Genomic DNA, 27821 nt, shown 5'->3' with positions numbered 1-27821 from the left:
GAGTAGAAATAGGTGAAATATTTGTTTACTTTAATCAGAAAAAAATGGCTTGAATAAATACTAAATGCACAATTAATAAATTACAGTTATAATAATAATAAATTACAGTTAATAACCTCAATGTGTGGTGTTTGTATTAACAGATTAGTTACGTGTAGTTGATTTTGTATGAATACCTTGTAGTTTTTTTGCCTTCTCAATATATATCTGTATCTCAGGTTTCATGTGCTATTCGTTTGCATTTTTGGCTTTCATAATTGGTAACTTTTCGTCGTTCAGAAGCACGTTGACATTGAATAAAGGCATCACACACTTCGTCAGATTGGGAGAAATGGGACTTCTTTTTTTTTCTGAGGAGGTCCTGCCGAGCTCCAGCTGATGGCAGAGAGAAATGTGATTACAGAGTCCCCAAAGTACGATCTATCACACATTACACTCCATTCTGTCAGGAGCTATGGCTTGCCGGCAGGAGGGAGACGGAATTGTGGGAGACAGCTATCAGCTGTTTGAAAAGCTGCCCAGACATTTGCCTAAGATCCAGTGTGAAACCGAAACACATTCCTGAAGGAAAAGAAATAAACACTTTCAAAAATATTTTCCCTTCATTTCCTTACGTCCACCTTAGCATGTCATTTACCATACAGTAGTAGTTTACAGTAATAAATATATATATATATATATATATATATATATATATATATATATATATATATATATACACACACACATATTATAATTGAGGGGTTCATATGATAAGAAGAACTGATGATGATTTTTGTCTTTTAAATGTTAAAAATGATTAAATTTATCTATATGAACGTAGAGATTATTGAGACCTGGGGAGAAAATGCGTCTTAATATATCAACATTAACCACACAGAGTTCAGAGTGTTTGTGATCTTTAAAGTGTGTATTTGTATTACACAGGGCTCAGTCTCTCTCTCTCTCTCTCTCGGAGGCTCTGCTCATATCTGTGTGTGTGCAGAGTTCTTTCTAAAAAAGCACTGCACCCATATCAAACACTCAAGGTTAACTCTGAATTTTTTGCACTGTTTAAGTGTTAAAAGCTCTGGGCCTGAGAGAGAGCAAGCAGATGTGTGTGTGTGTGTGTGTGTGTGTGTGTGTGTGTGTGCGTGCGCATGCGTGCGTGTGCTTGTGCATGACAAGTAACGACGGCTCTTGAAAATGCCTATAATGTCCAAAAAAAAAAAAGGCTAATAATCAAATATGTTCTCAAGGACACAATGAGCGTTTTGCAGCGGAAACGACGGGGAAATGAGTGAAACATTTTTGCTGTCAGCGACGAGCCGCATACATTACAGCAGGGACATTTCATCACGCTTCATACGTCCTCTCGTTGTTCTGCCAAATGCACATAACGAGATGCAAATGCCAGGCCACGCGCGCATGCCTGAATCTCCTTTCCTAGATGAAGCACAAGGCGAGCAGATTAAGACATGTCCTCGTAAGACTGTTAAAGCTTCTCTGTTAAGTTCTTTTAATTGTCTCTAATATCCTTGAGGTATTACCAAACGTCGCCATGAGAGCTGTGAGCAGAATGCCCGGGCTGCTAATGGCACGATATGAAGTCTGCTTTAGCGCACAGGGTGGCAGCGCTGTGAGCATACAAAAGTTTACACTTGGGCTTTAGTCACATGGTGTGTAGTCTGTATGTATAATGGAGGGGGGTTTTTTTTCCCCCCAGGGCATTTAATCTAAACCTTTTAGAATTGTAAGATCTCTTTCAGGAGCATCCTTTCACTTCATCAGGATTCTGACATACCCAAGTTTCCCTGAAGTCCTAATTGCCAACAAATAACATTAACATATTCCACTCATACTGTATAAAGTGAATCCTAAACGCTTTTATATTCATATCATCTCAGCTCCACGCAGGTGGTCTGTGTGATCTGATTAATCAAAAGTTGACTGGTTTTACGATCTTTTAGTGTTGGGTTTGTGCGGTGAGTTTTATGTGCGCAACTGTGCGCCGTAATCGCTACGTTTCCACGGGAAAGCACATAAATGCAGCGTATTCTGCCTTCTGGCTTTTTATTTTTTTCTCCCCCATTTCTCAAATTCCCAAAAGAGTGCTGAAAGTGTTCCTGCCACCCAAGCATTTTCTGTCCGCGGCATCTGTTAATGCAGCCAGTTGATAAAATACATATTGGCGAAGACACGGGGACGGCGACACACGTGGGATCTGATTTGGTAGAAGACAGTCGATTTAATGTAATTTCTCGTCATGGTTCCCACAGGAGGACCGAGTATAAATAAATGAATAAAAATACACCAGTCGGACGGATGCTCTTTTTTATTTCAAAGCCGTCATACGATACCTTTTGTACGATTTTTTTTTTTTTTTTGACTGGAGGCTATAAAGGCAGCAAAGTCCTTGTGTGCTCTCTGATCATGACTTTGAAAAATGTGTCTCGCTGTGCCGCTAATGTATTCAGTTTGTATTCAGCGCTTTCATTTGTTCCGTCTATCGTATCCGAAGGCTCGTGGAAGCCACGGCGCACATTTTTATCAGTTGTTCATTGCAGACTAAATATTTACTTATCATTAAATGAATGAACCTTAATTCAGGGAGCCTAAGCACCTTATGTTCAGCGCATTCACTCACACTCTAATGAATGTATGCAAATCCATCAGAAATCTGAAGATTAGCAAAATCATTTTGTGGAGCTTGGGGTGGAAAAAAAAAAAGAAGAAGAAGGGGAAAAAAAAACCAGTGTGTGTGCTAACAATGTGCATTTATTGAGCTCAGTGCTGATTACCTGCAAGCACCAGATCCTGGACTGTTCTCTTTTTTTTTTTTTTTTTGATATTGAGACAAAGGGGAAAAGATGAAGCGGGGTGAATTGTTTTATCTGACATGTGAAGGTCAAGTCTAGAGAACAATTACAGAGGCGTCTCTGGAGTTAAACGGGTCGCCGTGTCAAAGTTCGTGGCGCTTCGGTTGAAGCGTCATGAAAAATTCAGCGCGGTAGTGGATGGGTACGCCGGAACGGGATGGCGGAGCTATTTTGGAAAAATTGTTGAGCTGTTTATCTGCAAGTCATTGGAGCTGAAGTAATACACCATGGGAATTGCCACTGAGCACAGAGCCGCAACATCTGCTGTCCCTAAGTGAGTTAGTGCACGTCAGACATCTTTATGTCACCGCAGCGCCATGATGGATGCAGCCCTCTCGAAAAAACGTTGCGTTAAAAATCTGCTCCGCTGTTTTGGCTGTTAAGTGAAATTACTATTTAAATTAATGGTGCTGTCACAGTTTATCTGTGCAAAGAATGAACGCTGATTAGGGTATTGAACAATTAGCAATTTATCATACTGGAGGCTGATGGTGATTATTGTAGCAATGGTGTTTACCCATGAAAATAAACCAGCAGTCTCTTCCTGTTAGTGAGACGTCAGAAACGAGTTTGGCTGAAGTCCGCTTTTTATAGAGATCCATAAGAAAATGATTTAAGATCTGTGTAAACAGACACCTTCTGTGCAGAGCATTAAACCGCTCGTATGCCTCGGAAAAGGTATGGAGGTTGTTCGAACCTAGCTCAGGTTATCCAAACTAACAGCATATTGAACACGATGAATATGATGTAATTGTTCTTAATTAGATCTGCTCTTGGAAGAGGGTATGGCAGGTATATTAGTGAAACACTCAATCATGCTACAGTACAGCACTGCTACAGTGCAAGCTACAAAAACTAAATTCATACAGCGAACACCAATCACATGAGCGGTAATCTTTTTGAAAATGAACAAACCTGTACAGTGTATTACGGAATGAGGGATATGTTAGCTTAAACCGCTTATTATTGTTGAGACGGTGTCTAATCTTGATTTATTTACAGCATTTGCATGAAATAATCTTCGTTTCATAGATCAAGTTGAAAAAAAATTGAAATCATTAGGTGTAATGTTTATTGTACGCAATAATTTTCACTAATTCTCTTGACGGGTGCCAATAATTATTGAGCGGGCTTCCTGTTTATCAGGTGTATTGCATGATGAACAAAACATTTTCACTCAAGGCCATGAATTTGTGCAATGCCATTATGAATCACACACACACACACACACACACACACACACACACACACACACACAAAAAAAACACTCATTTTACAGTTATTAATTGTCTAATTTATAATAGAATCATTTATAATTATTCTTGTTTTGCATTTGATTAAACAGCTTGTGAACTGAAAGAGGGGGAAAAAAAGTTATTCATAGTAGTCTAGCGTTATGAATTCCTGTCAAAAGTGCAATATAGTCAAGGACTAAATGTAATGCGTCACACTGACTACACCTTTAAATGCGTCTAACACATGAAATCGCAGTGGCAGGTTCATCCCTCATATCTAAGGCAAGAAGAAACCCAGGTCCGTCGTGTCGATGCAGAATAAGCGTGTGCCGAATCGGCGGCTGATGCTTTTAAAGGTAATGGGAGAGGATGCAGTTTGATGGGTTTGAGAAAGTGACGCCTGATGGGACGAGACAATCTGATGGCAGAAGAGCGATTTGATTTCCCCACAGTCGACGACATGCTTTCCATATCCTTCTTCCACACGCAGCGTCTGAAACTCCAGCTGTCCGAGCCGAGCACTCCGGAAGACATGTTTCACACCGAATGTGTATTTGTCTTCATATTTGTCAAACAAATCCTGGTGTCCAAGTGACAGCATTTCCTGCAGTACAGTCTAATGAAATATTGGCACCCTTATTGAAAATAAAGGTGAATTCTATGTATGTGATGTTATGCACTTAACATATGAACATACAGTAAGTTTTATTTTAACACCTTTTTTTTTCTCTCATTAATTTTTAAACGGTTTTGTGGGATTCTTCTTGTTAGTCTTCCAAGCAGCTTATTCTCGACCTGGTGTCTAATAACTGATTCTGAAACACCAAGAGTCAAGTACACTACTACTCGCTCAACCTCAAAAAGATCATGACTTTTCATCCTGACAAATATCCAGCTGTTCCAAAATATTATGTCCTGGATTGCTCTGATATTTTAATTCCTTGTGTATATTTTCTGTTCATTACCTATCAGACAAGCTAGAGTGATAAAAGACAAAGGAACGTTGCATGTGTTCAGCCTCATATTTGTTCACATTCAGTTGCTAAAGACTTAAGTCATTATTTGACAGGTTTATTTTATACAATCCTGGTTTTCTATGTTTCCTGAAGGTTGCCAATAGTTCTGAACTTAATACTATCATTTATATGGTATTGGATATATTGTGATCTTATAGTAATGATGATGATGATGATGGAGACTTAACTCCTTTAGATTCCATCATTTTGAAAAAGTATCATTTAAATAGATGAGGATTTTAATGATTTCTTTTATTTGTTTGTGTTTCTGTGTATGACACGTTCTTTGATGTCTTGTTAAAAAATGTGAGGAACACTTCCAAACAATACCGTTCTGTAAAATATACTTCCATTATAGATATAGAGTGTGTGTGTGTGTGTGTGTGTGTGTGTAGGAATGGCGTGCTGTGGCGAACAGTACATCAACACATCCACGACGCTATGTTGCGGTGGCCCGGATCAGGAGCCGAGAGCTCACGTGCTGGAGAACAGGACAGCGTCTCTGAAGTGCTGCTGGACCGAGCTGATCGAGCAGGACAAGGAGTGCTGTAATGGCATTGGGTTCGACCCAGACGTGGCTGTGTGTGCAGACCAGGCCCCACATGACCGCTTCGTCATCATGGTATAACACATTATAACACGACAGTATGGATGTTTTAACTGTTTTATTTATTTAAATACTGGAAAACACATTAAGGGAAAGCACTCGTTTGTAATGGTGTCGAACACAGAAGTCCAAACATAAGAGACAAAAAAAATCTGCAGTACATGCTTTTATGGTCATGTTCTGTCTACTGCGCATGGACAGTACTTTTGACTCGTTTCCCTTTTACTGAGGACTGAAAAGCTGTTTATTTGAAACCAAAAAAGTCTAAAGTCAGTTAGTTTAATGTGATTGCAAAGCTAAAGTTGTTACACACTAACAGTACATTTCTTACAATAAAATAGAAATGATAGCATGTTTTATCAAAGCTGTTCATGTGTTTTATCCATTGTATCATCGGTTTATCCAGTCTTCAAACACTGGAGCAAAGCAATGCACTAATTCCTGTTATTTATCATTTCCCACAGTTTTGTAGTATCCGTGTGTATTCAAGCCAAAACCGAGTTGCTCTTCTGTGTTTGAAAAAAAGGACAAAAAAAGTAGTCACATCTCTGGAATTAATCTCAGATTAAAAGTTTAGGATTAAAAGAAAGTTGTACATCAATTCTGCCTAAACATTTAGCAACTGCTCTTAGACTTCCATTATAAGTGACAGTCAAGTGACGAGGGTTTCTTCTTTTTTTTCTTCTTCAGTAAAGGAAATGTGTCGGTTCTTGTCCATGGCGATTGCACATGTAACACAGACGGGTTTAATATGTATACAAGGCCGTAACTGGAATAAAGAACACACAGACAGATAATCAAATCCAGTCCTCAGACTCTAGGCTTAGTGTTCTTTCTGCTCCAACACTCCTGGTTCAACTGCAAAAGAGCTTGATAGTATTAGATGAAGTGCTGAATCATTAGCTGTGCTGTGACCCATGGATAGAGCACTCGTGTTAATAAGGCTTATATGTTAATAATGCTGAACGGAAACTAGCGAGGCGCAGGGAGTAGGAAAGGTCCAGCAAAATGCTGACTAACACTGCTAGCTTTTATTTACAGTGTGCAGCACATCTGGTCAGTGGGGTGCACATCTGTTTCTGTGGTGGCATGTAGGATCTGAGATTTTGATTGATCACCAGAGATGGTAAATCCTTTCAGAGGACAAAAGAATGAGAAAATATTTATTGAGAGAATGCAATTACAGCCTCATGTTTAAACACTTTAAACTCTGAGGACTTGTGTGATTGGTTTACCGTTCAGTCCATTTGATTTTGTGACCATTTGATTTTAGTTTTATGTGTGCGTTTTCACCCCTACATTACCCTCAGACAATTACGCTTAACAACCAAACCAAATGACAATCAAATCAAAAGAAACAAAATCTGGCTCTGATTCGGACTCAGCAACCAGACTAATAAGTGTGAAAGAGTCATTAGTTAGTTTGCCGAGTCTGAATCCGGGCAAAATTGATGCTTTTGGTTTGTCTGGTTTGGTTCCACAGAGCACGTAATTAGTTGAACCAAAAAGCAAGAAAACATTGACTGAGGGAAGTGTAGGGCTGAAAATTTACTCTAAAACTCATTAATTGGTTAGAAATGCAACAAAGGTAAAAGATACAGAACTGCTAAGCATGTGTAGAACTCAATAAAATCACCCAAGCATTTTGTTTTTTATTAATTACTAACCTGAATAAGCTATTTCACATTAAAACACGAACCATTACACAAATGAACACAATGCAAAAGTTTACATACGCTTGATTCTTAATACTGTGTGTTGTTACCTGGATGATCAGCGACTGTTTTTATGTTTTGTGAGAGTTGTTCATGAGTCCCTTGTTTGTCCCACTGTTCTTCAGAAAAATCCTTCAGGTCCTGCACATTCTTGCTTTTCCAGCATCTTCTGTATATTTGACCCCTTTCCATCTTTTCACACTGAGGACAACTGAGGGACTCGTACAGGACTATTACATAAGGTGCAAACATTCACTGACGCTCAAGAAGGCAACATGATACATTAAGAACCAGAGTGGGGGGTGTAAACTTTTGAACAGGATTATCGGTGTAAATTATTATTTTGTTTAAAGATCTTATTTTTTTTTATTTAATACAGAAGCTACATAAGATATGTACATGTTTCCCAGAAGACAAAATAATCCCCCCCACCCCCCCTCCCGGCTCTTCTTGAGCATCAGTGAATGTTTGCACCTTATGTAATAAGGTTGTCCTCAGTGTGAAATGATGGATCTCAGCATCATATAGCTGCTGTTGGAAAGGGGTCAAATATGCAGAATATGCTGGAAAAATAAAGAATGTGCAGGACCTGGAGGATTTTTCTGAAGAACAGTGGACAGTTTAAGTGCTCAGGACAAACAAGGGACTCGTGAACTCCATAAGAAAACCATAACGTGGCATATTTGGTTCACTTCCTGCAGTTGAGTCAATTCAGGGTTGATTTGCATTCTCACTGTAATTGAACCGCATTAGAGTTCACTTGAAATGAGACTGAGACCCCCTCACTCACCGCTTATTTTGTTCTGTCCCCGAGTGTGTTTGATGTGTTCTCACTTGCACAAACGAACCACACCAAGCATTCAGTTCAATGGACTAAACACTGCACCTATATGTGTGTGTGTATATATATACTGTGTATACTATATATATAATATATGTATATTTATATGTATATAATATATAAAATCACTCTCATAACTACACATAACTACTTTCCTGTTACATCTACTAATATTGTAATATGTAAATCCATGATTTATGACCATGATTGAGACCTGTTTTTAAATTTCGCTGCAGGTGATGTGTGAACTGACCTCTCTAGCATTGTTGGCCATGCTAGTACTATTGGGCACAAAGTATTCTTTGCCACATCATGACACTACGTGAGAAATATGAGGCAGAGAGCTGTGATGTGTGTGCGTTTCGCGTCAGGAAGCGAGGACTCACACTCAAATTTCATTAATCAGATTTGCTCACTGTAACATACCGCAACTCAGCTTGAGCTTGGCAGCCAAAGAGAGAGCGTGAAGAAAAGCAAACTGTCATTAACGTGTAATTACGTCATTAAGGGGCCTCTGCGTTATTCATCGAGGCGTAGAGATCCACAAGCTGGCGTAGTGTGACACCCAAGAGTCAACTGAAAACATATCACTAATGATTGCATGTGTGTCCTTTAGGAAAAGTGTCGTCCCGGCACTCTTTGTCCTGTGTCTACCGCCTCAAGAGCCTACTGCGGTGTGTGTGATTTTAACCCAAATCAGTTCACTTGTACCCGGGTGCCAGGCGAGCCAGACATACCGTCAAGCACGGTGTCTTCCACACTGCAGTCTTCTGAAACAGCACACACTCGCCTCTGCCCAACAGCTGAGGAGCTCATCTACAGCGGCGTGGCAAATAGATACTATTATACAGGTAATCGTAAAAGGTAGCAACACTCTGACTGACTGTCTCAGTCATATCTGGTTTCTTCCAAAATCGTTATCATGAAGAAATGCTGACCCGAAGGAGCAAGATAGAAAAATACAGACAGACAGTAAGGTAAAATATAAGAAAGTGTAAATATTCTCATTTCTGGTATATACTGTACTTCCATAACCACATACTCCGATTACTACAATTCCATCATCACTAATATACTTGCAACTAACTAAAAATTGACCGAAAAGAAGGTCAAACTAAACAAATATACAGATTTGGGTTTTTTAAATACAACATTAAAGAGAAAAGAGGAAACTTCACTAAGTTTTTTCTACACTTTTCGTATCCTCTGACGCATGAGTGATTGTTAATCATCTTAAACCGTGCCTCTCGCAACGACAAACTGCCGCTTCACTAAAAGTTCCAGATCAGCAGCTGAAGCGCCTGCTTGGCTTTCACATTTATTTATCTGGCTGACTGGAGGGAGCGCACAATCGGTTCTTTCAGCACGTTATAAATTCGGTTAGTTGTGTCTTTTTAATCAAGACTAATGCAAGAGTTCAGCAGGGCTGGCTGGAGCAACCAGAGTGATTCTAGTCAGCGCTGTGACGCCATCTGGGCACAAGCGTCTAAAGCTGTGGCGGCCCCACGTGCCTCCAGATGTTTCGTGCACCCCCACACTAACAACCTGCAGACGGGTGACACTGAGCACGCTCAGACGAATGCCACACGGAGACCGGCTCCCTGGCTTCCTCCAATATGGCCATCCAGTTCTCTTAGCTTTGTGATTCTTTATTGGAATCGTTTAATCAAGGGGACACTGACTCACAGTTTTGAACACTGCCCCAAAGGATTTAACAGCACTGGTTATGATGGGGACATCGTGTGTGTGTGTGTGTGTTAGTAAAGTCACTGAGGCATTAATGTGATTGAGAATGCTAGCTGTGGGTCATTTCCCTGTAAAAAAATATGACCAAACATTTTGCTTTCTGTGATGTACACGAGTTAGCAGGATGCAGCGATGTGAGGTCCTTCCTAGCATTGCAGGTCTCACAAACCCATTTAAGTGATTTACACCCATGACTCCCCACACACACACACACACATTTACACACAAGCCAAACTGTTGTTGCAGCGATAAAGAAAAACACTGCAATAAACACAGAGGTCCCAGGCCTGTCTTCAAAGCAAAGCCTTGTTTTCGTATGGAGAGGAAGCTGCTTCCTAACGTTTCACCACTCTCCTGTGGGTTCATAAAGTAAGCATACCACATATGGCCTCAGTTCAGTGATACCTTGCCGGAACGGATTATCAAAGTGTCTATGAGTGTTACAAATAATGTGCTCTGAACACATATGAATGGGAAGCACTCGGGATGGACAAAAATATCATCTCACTATACTTGAGGATATTTCTACCATACACGATGTGTATCACGGTATATGATTTAGCTAGCACACTGTCCACAAAACAGTAGTCAAATAAATTTTTTAAAAAGTTCAACTGATACTTGACGATTCTTTTCTTTTATACCTACAAAGACAAAGATTACGTTTTTAAAAATTACATCAAATCAAAAGCATCCGTTCAGTACCATTTAATTTGTAATTATTAAAAACTTTTTTTTTAAATACATTACCATACCAACGCTATCTCAGAAAAGTGTATCGTGTAAACACTTATCATGATATCGATATATCGCCCAGCCCTAGGAGGTGCATTTATTTTTGTTTTCTCCAGTAACCTGACTTAAGCACTGCTCCAAAATAATAATAATAATAATAATAATAATAATAATAATAATAAAACATATTTCTGTACAAACAGGCCCAAAATTCACAAAAGAAATTAATAATTGCCTTTATTTATAAAGCTGTCACCTACACCGAGCACCTGCTGTACACAGGTCAGCATATCTCTGCTAGGCTCTTTAAAAAATAATAATCATTTCATTCATTGATATTAATGATAATTAATATTTATCATTATTGAATGAAAATATCACTATAATTTCATACAGGCATTCAAGTTATAAAGCCACTTCATAGAGCTCATTTTGAACAGTAACAAAGCCAAAATCTAAAGTATATTGAATAAAATATTATTAGTTCAATTCAATTCAATTCTATTTATATATCACTTTTTACAAGACATTGTCTCAAAGCAGCTTTACAGAAATATGTAAACACGGTATACAGATATTAAAAGTGCAGATTTATCCCAATTGAGCAAGCTGGTGGCGAGGAAAAACTCCCTAAGATGTTAAGAGGAAGAAACCTTGAGAGGAACCAGACTCAGAAGGGAACCCGTCCTCATCTGGGTAACAACAGATAGTGTGAAAAAGTTCATTATGGTTTTATATGAAGTCTGTTTGGCCTTAGAAGCAGCCGTAGTCCCAGCAATCTGGAATTGGAGTAGATGAGAGCACCGTCCAGAGGTAGGACATCCGAAACGGATCAGGCAGGTCCGGAGAGCAGAAAGGATCAGGATCTCTAGTATCTCCATAAAATCGTGTGTGGCTCGACAGAAGGAGAGAGGGAGAGAAAAGATTATTAGGACTGTGCTTAGTGTAACAGAAAGTCTAGTCAGGGTAAGCTTGAGTAAACAAATACGTTTTAAGCCTAGACTTAAACACTGAGACTGTGTCTGAGTCCCGAACACTAATTGGAAGACTGTTCCATAACTGTGGGGCTCTATAAGAGAAAGCTCTTCCCCCTGCCGTAACCTTCGCTATTCGAGGTACCGTCAAATAGCCTGCATCTTTTGATCTAAGTAGACGTGGCGGATCATAGAAAACCAAAAGGTCGCTTACATACTGTGGTGCGAGACCGTTTAGTGCTTTATAGATTAATAATAGTATTTTATAATCAATGCGAGATTTCACTGGGAGCCAATGCAGTGTGGATAAGTTGGCTATTGCGGTCATCTATAAACAACAGTTCTATGAGTTAGTTCATAGGCATTGTTAGAATTGGCCCCTTAGGTTCCAGAACGTTCCACAGGGCAACTAGAGGCCGATTGTGAACTCGAATGATGAGGTTGAGGAACTGTTCAGGAAAGGTTCAGGAGTTGAACGAACGAGAAGTTTTGTTCTGAAATTGATTTTTATTATATTTTGTGAATGAAAAAGTACTTCTTTTTTTTGTACAACAGCTCTGTTTTTCATTCCCAGGGGCTCACATTTAATAAAACTAAAAAAAAAACACGTTTTAAGTCTGGTTCAAATCTAGATGCAGATACAGGTGCAGATAGTAGCACCGCATTACACCCCTAGTGTGTATGAACATGCTTTATGGTTATGTTTTGCATGCTGATTCAGATACAGACTTGGAGCCCTACACCACCTATGAGTACAGAGTGTCTGCATGGAACAGGCGTGGCCATGGGTTTAGCCTGTCCTCGTGGGTCACTACTAAAGAGGACGTACCTCAAGGTGTCCTGCCCCCCCGCTGGAGTCGAGTGGGCCTCCGCGATGACATCATCCTACTCGACTGGTCTTCACCGATTAAGGCTAACGGTAAAGATCATCTGATTTTTAAAAAAAATTATTTAAATTATTTTGTAAAAGCTGTTGCGTATATGTTTAAAACCCCAAAAAGGAATTTACTGGACCTGAAACACCATCACATGATTGTCAGTAACGTCCCTAACAGAGAAGGCAGTGACGGAAGCTTTAGCTGTGCCATTGTAATTGTTTGAAAGTCATTGTTGCTGTAGTAAATGCTGGTCTTCACACTATAGACGTTCCTGTTTGATCCTTTAATCACAGAGCTGCTTGTTTTGCTAATCTGTGCTTGCGTTGTGATTTTGTACATTTAGCCTCATTTCGACGCCGAACTAAAATCAACCCTGTGATAATAACCTGGCGGGTGGGTCGGAGTGTATCCGGCTGATTGATGTAGCAGTGCACCCTCGGTTACCGTACTTAATCTGCATCTCCCAGCCGAATAATTTATGAATGCCCGAATTCACATGCGCATAAACATGGCGCTAAGTAGAAATAACAAGCTTCATTTGAGGGAACTTCTGGACCACTTAAATATGTAAAGAAACACGTTGATTGCTCATTAGGGCATTCTGCTGTTTAATCAGAAGGCTCACAGCCCAATCTGCTGTGATTTTACGAGAAGTTAGTCCTCCACCTCCGCACTCTGACACAGGCAACAGACAGAGAAAGATGTGAAGAATGAGGAACACTGGGACAAGGGGTAGATTGAAGGGCAGAGGAATAAAGTTGACAGTTACACCCTCTGCACGGTCTCGCTTCTTCTGTTTTATCTCTAACTGGTGTGTTTGTGGATTTTTTTTTATGTTCAACCAGGTGAGATCAGCCACTATGTGGTTCTGCGAGATGGACGGGAGCGTTACCGTGGAACCGAGAGGAGTTTCACGGACGCTGGAGGCATTCGGCCTTTCCATGAGTACACGTACCAGCTGAGAGCCTGCACTGCAGCCGGATGCACAGAGTCCCCCAAAGTGAGTGTGTAACATCAGTTCATTACCAAGTCACTTGAATGACTTCAAGGGTTCAGTAGGAAGCTAATATACATTGTACGGCCAAAGGTTTGTGGTGTGGACACCTGATCATCACACCTATACGTGGTTCTTCCCCAAACTGTTGCCACAAAGCAAAGACAGTAATTACTTCTTGGAATTCTTTTTTTCATATCGATAAAAATAGAGGTCTATTTTCCTTATTTTTTTTCCATGCATGAATGTGAGAATGCAAACCGTTGCACTTTGCAAGTTGAATGCCTTATGAGACTCCTTATGAAACCTTTTAACCCAGGGGTTCCAATCACTTTTTTGTTTGTTTGTTTTATTCGTTTATTTTACAAAGTAATATTATTATATCACGACTAACTATGAAGACAGATTTTGGATGCTACTATTTTGAAATGCTACTGGGAGTCCCATTCAGACAAGCCACATTTAAATCGATCAGCACAATCGCCTAATATTGTGTAGGTTCTCTTTGTGCCACCAAAACAGCTCTGACTCGTCGAGGCACGGACGCCACGAGACCTTCTTTATGTGTGCTGTGGTATCTGGCACCAAGACGAATAGCAGCAGATCCTTTAAGTCCTGTAAGTTATGAGGTAGGGCCTCCATGTCGGAGCAGAAGGACTAGTCTTCGCTCCCCATGTGTATTAGTGAGCCTTGGGTGCCCATGACCTTGTTGCCGGTTCACCGGTTGTCCTTCATTGGACCATGTTTGGTAGGTATTAACCACTGATTACCAGGAACACCCCACAAGACGTTTTGGAGAAGCTCTGACCCAGTCGTCTAGCCATCACAATTTGGCCCTTGTGAAAGTCAAAGCCCATTTTTCCTGCTTCCAACACATCAACTTTGAGTCCTGTCTGTTCACTTCCTGCCTAATATATCCCACCGCTTGACAGATGCCACTGGAATGAGATAATCAGTGTTATTCACGCCACCTGTCAGTGGTTTTAATGTTATGGCTGATCGGTGTATATGCTATTTTAGTCTTTTTTGCTGTCCTGTGCTAGAGTGGAAGTTCTGCAATGGAAAATCTACCTATTTACCTCCATCTGTCATTTGGGGTTGTTTGCCCAAAAAGTTTGTGAACCTCTGTTTTAACCCATCGTTGTTCATATTTTATCAGTTAACCCCCATCCACTTGAAGGCATGAAAGTTGTAGCAGAACTCCTCTACTTGGAGAAGTTCATTCTCCCAACCCTGCTCCTGCTGTCTAATTATGAAGTGCTGAGCTGACTGGATATTACTGATAGCAGCCGTGTGGTTCTTCAGGAGCATCTATCTCAGCCACATCAGTGTTATCTTGCTATAATTGCTGTCTGCGCCAGATGAAAGAACTTAACTCGACTCTGTGCGTTTCCCATTTTAGATCAGGTGATTATTGTTCTCCGAGGCGTACTGAGGAAACAGGAGAGAATGGAAACAGCACTTTCCGAGACACACTTAGGATGCCCTGTTACAGCTCCGAGCCCCTGATGATACTTTTCCGTCTCCCTCGTTCTCCTCTTCTTGCCAAACTTGGCTGTTTTTAAGTGAAGCGTGGCATGGGGATTAACTTGTACACCTGCAAGCATTACCCAAACAGTTGCAATTATTGTGGGCCCCAATACAGGGGGAGCAATTACCTGCCAGGGCATGGGGGCCTCAGGATGCTGATTTAATCTCCGCGGACACTCTGTGGGCTCACAAAAGCACATCAGGCTAGTGCCTGGGCCAGGCTGCAAACAAGCAGAGAACAGGGGAGAGAGAGAAAAAATAAAAAGAAAGAAAGAACCTTAACCACCTCTCCCTGCCCTCTCCTAATAGTCTGCCACTCCTAAAGACAAGAACTGAAACCACTAGTGACATTCTATTAGAGAAGGATATCCAAGCCTCCATTAGGGCAAATTGCTCTGTAATTCCTTTCTGTGTGTGTGTGTGTGTGTGTGTCTAGGTGGTGGCAGTGACTGTCCAGGGGGTACCAGAAGGGGTTGCTTCCCCAGCAGTGAGCGCTCTGGGGCCCAAAACTATTCACATCAGCTGGGAGGCCCCGTCTAAACCTAACGGCATCGTGCGGGAGTATCGGATTAACCAAACTGGAGTCGGGCTCATCCACACACACACGCACGGAGAGATGGAGCACATAGTCCAAGGTATCAAACGATCTCGGTGTGTATTTTACAGTGATGTTACACAAAGCATCTTTGAGCCACTTTGTATAAGCAATTTATAAACACAGTGTGTGATGGTGACTATGGCTTTTCCTGGGTAAACTAAAGTGAAGACGCTTCAGTTTCTGGTCATTTGTGTTACTTGCTTGGGTAACATGTGGACTGTACATAAACAAAACTCGTTATAGAATACTCGTTATAGGAAATATAGTACATTTGCCGGTCCGGTACATTACGTGACTTGATCTAGTAGCAAAAGTGTGCGTGCGTGTGTGTGAGTGTGTGTGTGCGTGCACGAGTGTGTACGAGCGTGTGTGAGCACGTGCACACTGAGAGTGAGTGATGAAGCTATCTGGCAGCTGAGAGCAGCCGCTCCCTCACACCTCCAGCAGCAGCAGCAGCAGCAGCAACAGCAGCAGTAACGGAGAGAAGAGGGAGTAGGTCCAGCGTCCCCTCAGCGCAGACAACCCTTTATTTATGCACGCTGTTTTCTGGAAGCAATCTAATGACTGAATTTACACCTGATTCCCGCAATGAGCGTGCTGCCCTGCCCATCAGGCGCCAGGGCCCCCGTGATTTGTGGGGTCTCTTTTATATCTGCCCAGGAGTGAAGCTGCGTTTCTGGCCCTGAGCCATCCGTCACTGGGCCGAGAGCTTGCACGGGGACACACACTCGCATTGCCGAGCCTAACACATGGAAACACACAGCTGTACAACACACAGCGTTTCACACATGCGGAGAGAGTGGCTCATTGGGTAAAGACGGATTTTTGCTTTTCTCGAGGAATCGCATTTTTTATTATTTATATTATTATTATTATTTATTAGTGAATTATCTGTGTATTAATAATAAGAAGAAGAACAAGAAGCCCTAAACCTATTATTATTATTATTATTATTATTATTATTATTATTATTATTAAAAGCTAAACAAAATAAAGGTAAAATTACTATGGTTTATTAGTACTAGTAATATATATGCACAATAATAATTCATAGTAGTAGTTCATTAGTACTTTAATAGTAATAGTGAATAATAATAATAATAATAATAATAATAATTATTATTATTATTATTATTATTATTATTAACACCTAAAAAGTGTGGAGATCTATATTTCAATTATTATAGTTATTTTAGCTTTACTGCTACTACTACTGTATATAACAGCAACAACAACAACAATAATAATAATAATCCTTTTTTTTATTTGTAAAACATTTATGTAAATGGCTCTATGCAAATAGGACATATGTGCTTTAAGTGTCCCTCTCTGGAGGAAATATGATATGCATAATTCATGTGGCGAGAGATGGGGGGGGGTTCGTGAGCCAAATGCTAGTCGTTCCTCGCTTGCCGACACTATCAATGACATGATTATCAAATCTGAGTGGGCCGCATATTTTTTGGGAAACGTCTGATCTTCTTCCAGTCACAATTAATATGAATGAAACGGCATGCTGAGAGAGTCCTGGGAGAGGGAGTCGGCTCTGGGAATGCTGAAAACGCACGCAGGAGGAGTGAGCAGAAGCATTTGCCATCACTTCCTTTGAGACACTGATATCCATGGTAAATTTATTGGAGTAAAAAAAAAAACAAAATTTTTTGTAATATTTCACATATTCATTTAACCTAAGTCTTTCACCGGACGGGAGGTCTGATGTGAGTTTACTTGAAGAGTTAGGACTTCTTCAAGGACTACTAAATGATTTGCAGACCTGCTTTCATGGCTTCCTCTCTGCCCTTACTCATGAGGACCGCTTTGTCATTTCTCAGACATCAAAACCCACTGCATGCTGGAATGAAGACCTGGAAAGCAGCGCGTGTTTGTGTCGAAGCTTGAAATCAGGCTTCTTCCAAAGCACCCAAGCAGCTCTCTGCTAAGTAAAGATATTTCAGCACTGCATCTTTCACCCTTTTTCTCTGAAGGCCTTGGTGTTGGCACACATATCAGCAGGAGCATAAAGAGCCAATCGGTTGCTCCGGGATTCTAGGCGTGTCACGGTACGAGGGCTGATTTGGCGGGTGGGCAAAACACAGCACATTTAAGACTTGTTGAGAGGCAGCGGCAGGCCTTGATATCCATGCTGCATTTGTTTATGTTGGGGGGAAAAAAGACAAAAGGAGTCCAGAATCTTCTGCGTCCCAAATACGTGGCATGAGTGTGTTATTAGAGCCCTTTCCTCCTCCTCCCACCCCCCCCCCTCTCTCTCATACACATGCTCTCACACACATACACTCATTTATACTTCACAGCCTCTGTGCTCTAGACCCTCCCAAAGAAGAACAATAACTGAATAAAGGAAAGAACCACTTGTGTTAAACTGCTTTGTCCCACCAAAATAAACGAAATGCCAATGCCACTGGTAGAGCACCGAACTCCTTAAAATGACAGCTGAAATAAGCGCAGCTTTTTCCTCAGCTCAGTGTTTAATGTTGAAGAAGTCTCAAGATTGGACTTTGAATGGATTTAACACAGCAGAATGAGGAGAGCTCTGTGTGTGTGTGTGTGTATGTGTGTGTGTGTGTGTGAGAGAGAGAGAGGGAGAGGGAGGGTGAAAGAGAGTGAGAATGATACCATGGCACATTTGCAAACAAAATGTGCTGGTAGTAATTGACCTCAGTGTTGGAATAAGTTAACCTTGACTCAGGCACTCTCAGCATCTTCAGACGAAGCGCCATGATTCCAGTGCAAGTGCCGCGGCACAACAATGCCCTTTTGTTTAGACTTAATTGGCAAATTATCTGCCTAAAGATGAGAGAGAAAGGGTGAGTGAGAATTATCATGACTTCAAGACTTTCCCCGACTCTTACAGTTTAACCCGGGCAACATTTACATGCTTTTTTTTTTTTTTCCTTAGAAGATGCACAAATTAGCTGCGCCGAATTCACTTGGAAATCTCCACTGAATCGAAAATATCCGAGACTCTTCATTAGCTTGTATTTAAATGATGCCGTTATCCATGTATTTGATTGGGCATCTGCAAATTAATTATTAATCATATTATACTCAGACCATGTTGATAGGGTTCTATCGCTTTGTGTTCTTTTGAATGTAAATTTACATGGCAGTAAAAATATCAATTATAAGTAAAATATAGGGAAAATGTCATTAAGAAAGGTTATTGATGATCAAAACTGACTCATTATCTTAAAATTAAATAATAGTAGTAGTAGTAATTATTATTATTATTATTATTATTATTATTATTATTATTATAGCATTGAAAGATACCAAAAAAGAACTACTTTTTGGTGGATGATCATTTTCTTTTGAAACTGCCAGTCACACACACGGGCAGTAATTTCGCTCAGTATTCTTTTCAAATGACACAGCTAAACAGCTCGATGATTTAATGTGATACAAGCTCTAATGGCTCGTCCCCCACGCAGACATAACATGAACATTCAAAGTCATTGGTTTCTCGCGCTCGGAGCTCGTGATCGGGCCTGTCTGACTCCCGTTCGGAGCTAATATTTCTCTGTCACAGAACACACATCTGAGTGGCCATGTTGTGACACATGAGAGGAGAGAGGAGGAGAGGGGAACCTCAACCTTCTCTAAATTATGCCTGAGCGGAGAGTGGGGGAGGAACGCAGGGACGAGGAGGAAGCTGAGCCTGTAAAAAGGCATCACAGGTCATCTCTACTGTCATGTGGAACTCACAAAGCACTCCATAATACCCTCCAGACAGGGAGTGGGAATTAATAACAAAAAGTAATTGTACACAGGAAGTCAGTGCTTAATTATTTAGAGGCGCTACCTGTGCAGTGAGAGATGCTTTCCAGATCTTTCTCCTTCAGTCTGGTACCTTTAGCAAGAATGGACGAGCGGCCATCATCTTCTCATATTCTCTAATGCAAACAGTAAATGGCAGCTTGTCAATAAACGAGCAGTTTATGTCATTTATTACCCCACACTTCCTCATCGCATTGTACAGAACAATTTGGATGACAGTTATGGCATTGTTTCACTTTGCGTTAGCCGCGCACTACAAATGGGATCCGTGAAAGGGGTGAGCGCTAAAATGATTGTACCGTCTCTCTTTGGGGTTTTTTTTTTGGTTGTTTTTTTTTAGGTTTTATTGCCATTGCATATGTCTTAATCAGACTTAGAGTGCCCCCTTGAGTTAGCATGAAAACTGTAGAACCAAGATATCTAAGTAAAAAATGACAATCATACTACAATGATCATATAGTAAATGTTTTCACGTTTCGATGACATGATACAATGGTTTTACAAATAGTAAAAGAAATAGAGGTTGCTGCTAATGATCAGGGCTTGTGTAAGATATTTTTGTGTATATATTCCGTTGAAACTGCAGTAGTTGAGTTCTATAGCAGCAGAACTGCTTATCAGTAAATACCTAAATAAATATTTCCTTCCAATGGGATCCAATATGTAGCCTGATAAAGATTCAGTATCACTGCAAATAATGCTGTGATGAGGTTATTGGCCATGCCAGAACACACACACACACACGCACACACACAGAGAGACATGGCATGCATGGCAATGGTGAAGCCAGGCTTTAAAGGCAGTGTTCAACGGCTGTCCCTTTGTATTTAGTATGCTCGACAGAATTCTTTACTTAACCCAAACACGATTCAGCGTTCTGAAAACATTGATCTGTGTTTGGGTTAAATGAAGGAAGGTGGATGGCATACTAACCAGCAGCTCAAAGGGGCGCACTTCTGCAGCTGTGAGCTGCAACCGCAACGACTCCTTGCAAATAGTTCATCTGAGCAAGAAATTTTTTTTGTTGTTTTTGTTTTGTATTCTGAAAAAGAAAAAGAAAAACAACGATTTACTCAAAATGATATCTCAAGTGCAAAATTGTCTGGATTCTAACTTTTGAAGATCAGTGTTGTCTCTTGCAAAATACAAGAGACACAACACTGTGTGATTTTTCACACAATTACTGTGTGATTTATATTGAATATTTGCAGCAGTTTGAATTTACATTACGTTCAGCAATAAAACGGAATGACATCGTAATGTGTGATGATATCCTTGGAAAAATAAATGTAATGATGTCGTATAGATAGATAGATAGATAGATAGATAGAGAGATAGATACTGTATAGACTGTGTATTACAATATAGTAGATTGTCATTACATTTTATTGTATTCTAATAGCACACACACACATAGTGTACGTCCTCTCAGTCAGAGTTTGGGGTGTGTGTGTGTGTTTGTGCGTGTGTGTGTGTAGTGGTAGCACATAGCTGAGGGTATCTATGCTGTGTTTGCAGGACTGCAGCCTTACACCAACTACAGCTTCGTGCTCATGGCCTGCACGGTGGCCGGCTGCAGAGCAAGTAAGCCATCTATGGGCCGCACGCTGCAAGATGCACCGGAAGGTTAGTGCACTTACACACACACACATCACCCTGTTCAGAATGAAAGATATCTTTTATTTACTGCCTCTGCATTTTCTTTCTTTGTTTTTTTGTATGTACACTTTTTTGTTATTTGATTTCATTTCTAAGCCGACATTTTAATCCATTTCTCTGTTTCGGTCGAAGGAACTGAAAGGTTAACACGGTGCTACTTTTGTTTAACACGCAGGCATCTGGGCCATACCGAGGCACGTCGTGTTGAACAGCACGGCTGTAGAGCTCTACTGGAGTCGGCCGTCCCAACCCAACGGCCGTCTCACACACTACCGGCTTCTGCGCGACGGAGAGAATGTGTACACCAGCGGCCCACATGAGAGCATGCACACGGACACCGACCTGCAGCCTAACACCAGGTCCTGTCACAACTAACACCCGTCTTTAACACACTATTAGCAGCTGATTATCAGTTTCTCCTAATCCCCCCGTTTTTAATCCTCTCTAAGAATCCCCTCCTCACAAACAGAGATCCACTCTGATACCAAATCGTTAAAAAGTAAATGCGCGCTAATAAAAAGCTGCGTTGGCTTTGAAGATGTTCATCAGTACAGTGCTGTACTGTATACATGTGAGAGAAGCTTTAGTCATTTATATAGGATAAAATAGTAATGGGTTACAGTATTTTAAATTTGAATGGTACCTTTTGTTACCATAATTAAAATTTAAATTAAATTTTTTTACATTTATTTAATTGTTTTAAATAAATTGAATTCCATTTTATTTACATAACAATGAATATTGTCACAAAGCAGATTTACAGAAATCCTGGTCACTTAAAATTAAAATTAGAAAGAAAGTTGATGGCTTGTATAATAATGACTATTATATTGTATAATAATCCGTTCCTTTTTCTAACTTTCTTTCCTTGAATTTGCACAGTTAGTGTTATAGATATAGACAATATAGTGTTTTATACATGTTCATTTAAAAAAAAAATTATATATATATTTTTTTGTGGACAGGTCAAGACAAATATTTCCCTCGAAGTAAATTTGTAGTAGAAATAATTTACAAGGAATGAAATACACTTGTATGGGATTTTTAATTGACTGTTTATATCTTAATAAATTACGTACATGAGAAAAGTAAAATCCACATTGAAAACTGTTATTAACCGAATTTATTTTGTATGTGTGATTTTGTTTATAATTAATATTAATAATTCACATTTTAAATCTTCTCATCTGTGTGTTTGGAAAATTGTAACGCTCGAAGCCGCAAAAAAAAACGTAGTCAGTTTAGAAAGTCTTGATTTTTTTCATCTGTGTAAAAACACACACACACAACACACACACACACAAACACACACACACACACACACAGCGTGTATGCATTTGGATTGTGTTGTTTATGCAATATAGTGAGTAAATATTTGAAAAGGCGGGCTGTGTCCAATAAGCAGCTTAAGATACAATATAAATCTGTTTGTTTTCATTATGTATTATGTTATCTATAGAGAGAGATGAGGTAATGCCCAAGTTGTCATTCAGAGCTTCACTAGCCTAGTGATTCCTGATTTTTGATTTTTATTTTTTCTCTCTCTCTCTCTTTTTTTTTTTTTTTTTAAATCCTGTCATTCCATGTTGACGGCACATATTTGACATGTCAGAACAGTCAGTGAGCTCTGATTGGATGGTTTGTATAGGTCGACATGTCAACCCCCCACTTCACCCTCCCTTTTTTTTGTCTTCTTGCGTTTATACGGTCGCTTCAAAGAGGGTCGCGTCGAGGCATGACGTTTAATTTGCCGTAATTCCAGATGACCTGCCAAAAGGCATTCCCCTCTCCGCTCCTCGACCCTTTTCTTTTTCCTTTGTCCAATTTAGCTCGGTGAGCAACGGCACAATGGCGAGCGCTCGCTTCATTATCTGCCGAGGCTATAGTGAGACGCGGGAAGCGGCTAACCGGTGGGCCGCGCTCATCGATTATTTATGACAGTGTTGATTAGCTGTCACATACCTCACCACAGTAGAAAGTCTGGCTGATGAGTGAAATATTAAGCTCCCCCCAGAAAGATCTGAGCAAACCTGATAGGAACACGCCGCTTCCTTTGATGCAGCTCGGTGCATTTGCCAATTATATCCATGTGTAGACCTTCTCAGGTCTATGACTACTGTCTTTTCATTCCTATCAGGACCTGGACATAAAACACAGTGTGTTTGTGCGACTTAAATCGACTACACAGACCCCCCCGGAGATATATTGTATGTATTATTCCAAGAGATCTCATGCTTGCGGAGTGTGAATATGTGTGTACATCGCAACATGTTTGTACCACTTAAGTCTTATTACACATTTACAGTCTCGAACAAGACATCTCGTGCTGGCTCAGCGCGAACGCGTGTAAAACGTGTCCAGTGGCAAATCTGTAGTGCTAATGCACTTTATTGGCAATGATGAGAGCAGTATATGCTTTCTGATGGGCTTATTGTAAAGGGATAGTGCTGGAACAATAGTTAATGTGGAGGTATTAATGGCTGTGTATGGAGTTTATGGCAAATTAAAAGCCTCGAATGTTCAACATGACCCACGTCCGTTGCCAACGCAGACCTCTGCACTGACACGTCCCGCTGTTAAAAAGCAAAATCTATCTTGTGAAGTCATGTACGTGTTGAAAGAGCTTTCCTCTTAGCGGTTTATAACCTACGCCGTGCATTAACGCACACGCGCGCACACGCCATTCATATGCATGTGTGTGGCGTATCTATCAGGCCTCTGAAAGATCACTGTGGAGGCACTGATCAGCATTGCATTAACACGGTCATCTGTTTAATGGCGTCACCCTTTATCGATCCACTGGGGAGCTTTAAGCAGTGCTGGTAAAGGAAAAGTAACAGCAAGCCTTCCATTAAAGTATTTGAAGTATTTTGGGTATACTAATAAACAAAAAATACATGAATGACATCACTGTAAATAATTCAATATTTTGTTTATTTCACAGAGGATTAGTGTTGTTCCGTATACAGCTATGTGGATGATTTGTGAATGATCTAGAAAGAAAGTCAATAGGAGAATTCACAGCTTCATGCATGGTGTGTGTGTGTGTGTGTGTGTGTGTGTGTGTGTGTGTGTGTGTGTGTGGTGAACTGGAGAAGTTTACCTGGCAGATACTACATGAGCAATACATGCACAAGTTCTTGACATTAAATTTGGCCATCCAGCCAAAATGTCGTTGACATGTATGTTTCCTCCATGATTGTGTTTCTGCAGATACGTTTATGAGTTGGAGGCCAGCACTGATGCAGGTAGCAGTGTGAGCAGCCGGTACATCATCCAAACCCCCGTGTCCTCCCCAGAGAAAATCCCTGCTCCACATAACGTCAGCGTCTTGGGCCCGCGCTCTGTCTTTGTCATGTGGTCACTCCCAGGTAATGTTTTTCACTCTAATGCGCGATGCACCTTCTCTATTTAGCAGTCGTTCAGCGGTGATTTATCCACGCTTCGGCCGGAGAGAGCGTCTGCGTGAGGAGAAGAAAATTTACGAGGAGCGTGGTGAGGATTGTTATGCGAGGCGGTCGACGGCTGGACGTAGCAGAGAATCAATTAGCTCGACATTCAAACTCAAGTGGCGGTTTTCCTAACACTGGCATGATTTACTGAGGGGCTGTTTAAAGTTCGTGCTGCAGTGTATGGCTAATGTCTTTAGCGTTTCTTTTTTTTTTTTTTTTTTTTAAGTCATTCCATTGTTATTTAGTTGATTCTACATAGGGTTCCTCAAGAGTTCTCTGAATGGCCTGGCCTGGTTTCCCAAAATGAGTTCTACTTGAAACCTTTACAAAAAGGAAACCCTCTTTTGTAGGGTTCCACAGAGAACAAATTAGAGAAATTTCCCCAAAAAGACAGCACGAAGAACCTTTCAGGATGCCAGATGGAGCTATTTTTTTTTTTAAGAGTGTACATTTACTGTGAGGGTTTTTTGTGTGTCTGTTTGTTTGTTTTTTCTCCCTGGGTTACAGCCCATTTTCCAGCTTGTCTTATTTCATCCAAGATACACTTTATCCAACAGTCTATTGATGAATAAATGTTGGAAAAGGTCAGTTAGCATTACACAAGTGAGATCATGGCCCTGTCAATCAGAGTGACGCAAGCATCTGTGAGTTCGTGTATGAGGAAGAGGGCAGATAGCACGTTCCTCTCAGTGTGTTAAACTGCCCTGTGATGCAACATGAGCAGCAGTTCAAATAGCTGAGGTCAGCTGGCTTCACGTGTCTTACAGGAAGTACATGTTAGCCTTCACCCTCCTTGGTTGGTTATGACTCCCTGACGTATGAAAGTGGGCTGGCTAGTGGGCGGGAATTAGCCCACTAGCTAATCATCATTTAGCCCACTGGCTAGAATTAGCTGGCTAGAGGGCGGGAATTAGCAAAAAATAAAAAGAAGTGGGATTGGCGCACACCTAAACGAGACTGTAGCAGAAGTTTATTAATACCTTGTTAGGTGTAATCACTTACAGTATAATTAAGCAACGTCAACAGTTCTATAAACAGGAAGTTAATAGAGAAAAGTAAGTGAAAATTTGGACACAATGTGGCCAAATTGTACTGTTTATTTTTGCTCCACTAGCAGAAATAGATCCCGAAGAAGCCACAATCACTCTTTAGCAAGTCAGCTAGCTAGCTCAGATTGATGCGTACGTTCCCGTTAAAGGCGCTTCCGATACAATCGCCGTCCCATCTTCCTTTCCATCCTCAACTGACGAGCTTTCATATTTTAAGTCCAAAGTTCTATTCCTAAATTATGTCCTCTGATGACGCCGCTAACACTACAGTACTAACGGTGTCGAACTAGGAAGTGGAACTTTACGTGGTAAACACAGACGAGCAGAGAGATACACACAGTGAAACATCCCAGTGCGGTTATAACTAATATAGGCGCTCTTGGAACGCCACTCGACCAATCAGATTCCCGGACCAGAACAAACTGTTGTAAAAGTATAAATATAAGTTTTAACAGCAGCAAATCTCTCTCTCTCTCTCTGTCTCTCTCTGTCTGTCTCTGTTTGTCTCTCTCTCTCTCTCTCTCTCTCTCTCTCTCTCTCTCTCGCTGTCTCTCTCTCTTTGACTAGGCACTATAACGCTCTGTGTAAATTTCTAAGCTTATACTTTGAACTAAATCTCTAATGTGAAATGTTCTGTCCTTGCGACGGCCCTCAGTGATTCCTCTCGTCTTTGCGGTGGCAGTCTGCAACCCACTGGCCTCCACCGATCAATCAGCGCGTGTTTGCATTCGCAGGCAACGGTGGGCCCATCTGCAGGGTCCCGCTGAGCATTGTGGGGCTGCCAAGACTGAGCGTTCTCCCACCCAGAGAGCATGAACACAAACAAACAAGTGTGCGAACAAACAAACAACTGCCCCCCTTCTTCCTGAATTCTCTCTCGCGTCATCCTCAGGTTGTGCTTCAGCAGGGCCCAGCACAATCTCATTCCCATTCAAACCCTGCACGCTCGCACCTATTACACTGTCCACCTGCAGAGTGTGTGTGTGTGTGTGTGTGTGTGTCAGGATATTGTGTGTAAGTGTGTGTATATATATATATATATATATATATATATATATATATATATATATATATATATATATATATATATAATATACACACACACACACACACACATATATACAAACACATATACATATACATATATTCATGCATGCTACCTTCAAGCAGCCTTGATTGTCTGCCGCAGATGGTCCATCTTTTGTTATTATTGTCTCATTAGGCCTCTTTCCTATGAGAGGAACCTGTTCAGAAGCCTCAATTACACCTTAAAAGCCCTTAACTAGCCCCTGTGGCCACTGAAATCATTTACATAGCCTGCACCGTTTATGGACTTTACATTCTGAGAGGCAAAAAAATCTATGGCTTTAAACTACAATCTCTCACGGTTGGTTAAGTCCAAATACCAAATCGGCTGTGGATTTGCAAGGCGCACCTGCATTTGACGTATCGGATCTGATAGCGCATTCCTTTTCCTTTCCTTCTTGCCATTATTTCTTATTAGACTCTCATTCGTTTTGAAAGTGGGGGAAAACTCCAAAGACCATGATTAGTTGTAAATAATAGAACTTAAGGACCTGTGCGATTGAACTTCCCTGGCAGGGGAGCGCTGATCAAAGCACTGTCTAATTTGAGCGGGGTTTGTGTCTCGGCCAAAAGACTACATCTGCTAAGGGAGGTGGCAATGAAGGAAGTTGAATAATTTAACTTTTTCATTTGTAAAGATAATCAGGCCGCTCGGAATACATTGCAGGCCTCATAAATGTTGAATAACCTATCAGGCTCTAGTTGCTGTAAATTATGAAAGGCACCAGTGATGGGAATATTAACAAAGCTCCAACACCAGGGCCCTGGATCTCCAATGTGTCATGGCAGATTTTCAGAAGGGGTGTGTGTGTGTGTGTGAGAGAGAGAGAGAGAGAGAGAGAGAGAGAGAGAGAGAGAGAAGGAAATCAGCAGGAACCAGTTAGGAAACATCAACTTTGCACACAGAGAATTGCTGATTTACAAGCAATATGGTTACTTAACAAAAGTCTCAATACTTGCAAGCCTCATTTTCTTTTTTCTTTTTTTTCATTTCCTTACCCAAAGATACAGAGTAGTCCCTTAACAACCACGGTAGGCATTACTTAAGAAGTA

General features: G+C 40.7%; 1 protein-coding gene across 1 annotated transcript in view; it reads left to right on the top strand.

Annotated features, from left to right (window-relative positions):
• ush2a (Usher syndrome 2A (autosomal recessive, mild)) overlaps window positions 1-27821 on the top strand; it is a 224186-nt gene that overhangs the window by 168929 nt on the left and 27436 nt on the right. The window contains exons 50-57 of the mRNA XM_053632826.1: window positions 5505-5731; window positions 8889-9123; window positions 12449-12646; window positions 13451-13605; window positions 15566-15764; window positions 21041-21148; window positions 21357-21540; window positions 24395-24552. Of these exons, the coding sequence (XP_053488801.1) occupies window positions 5505-5731; window positions 8889-9123; window positions 12449-12646; window positions 13451-13605; window positions 15566-15764; window positions 21041-21148; window positions 21357-21540; window positions 24395-24552 (1464 nt within the window). The remainder of the gene's footprint in view (window positions 1-5504; window positions 5732-8888; window positions 9124-12448; window positions 12647-13450; window positions 13606-15565; window positions 15765-21040; window positions 21149-21356; window positions 21541-24394; window positions 24553-27821) is intronic.

The sequence above is a fragment of the Ictalurus furcatus genome, chromosome 9 (genome assembly GCF_023375685.1).
Source record: "Ictalurus furcatus strain D&B chromosome 9, Billie_1.0, whole genome shotgun sequence".
Taxonomy (NCBI): Eukaryota; Metazoa; Chordata; class Actinopteri; order Siluriformes; family Ictaluridae; genus Ictalurus; species Ictalurus furcatus.
The sequence above is the reverse complement of the archived record's forward strand: the minus strand, read 5'-3'. Positions and strand labels throughout refer to the sequence as shown.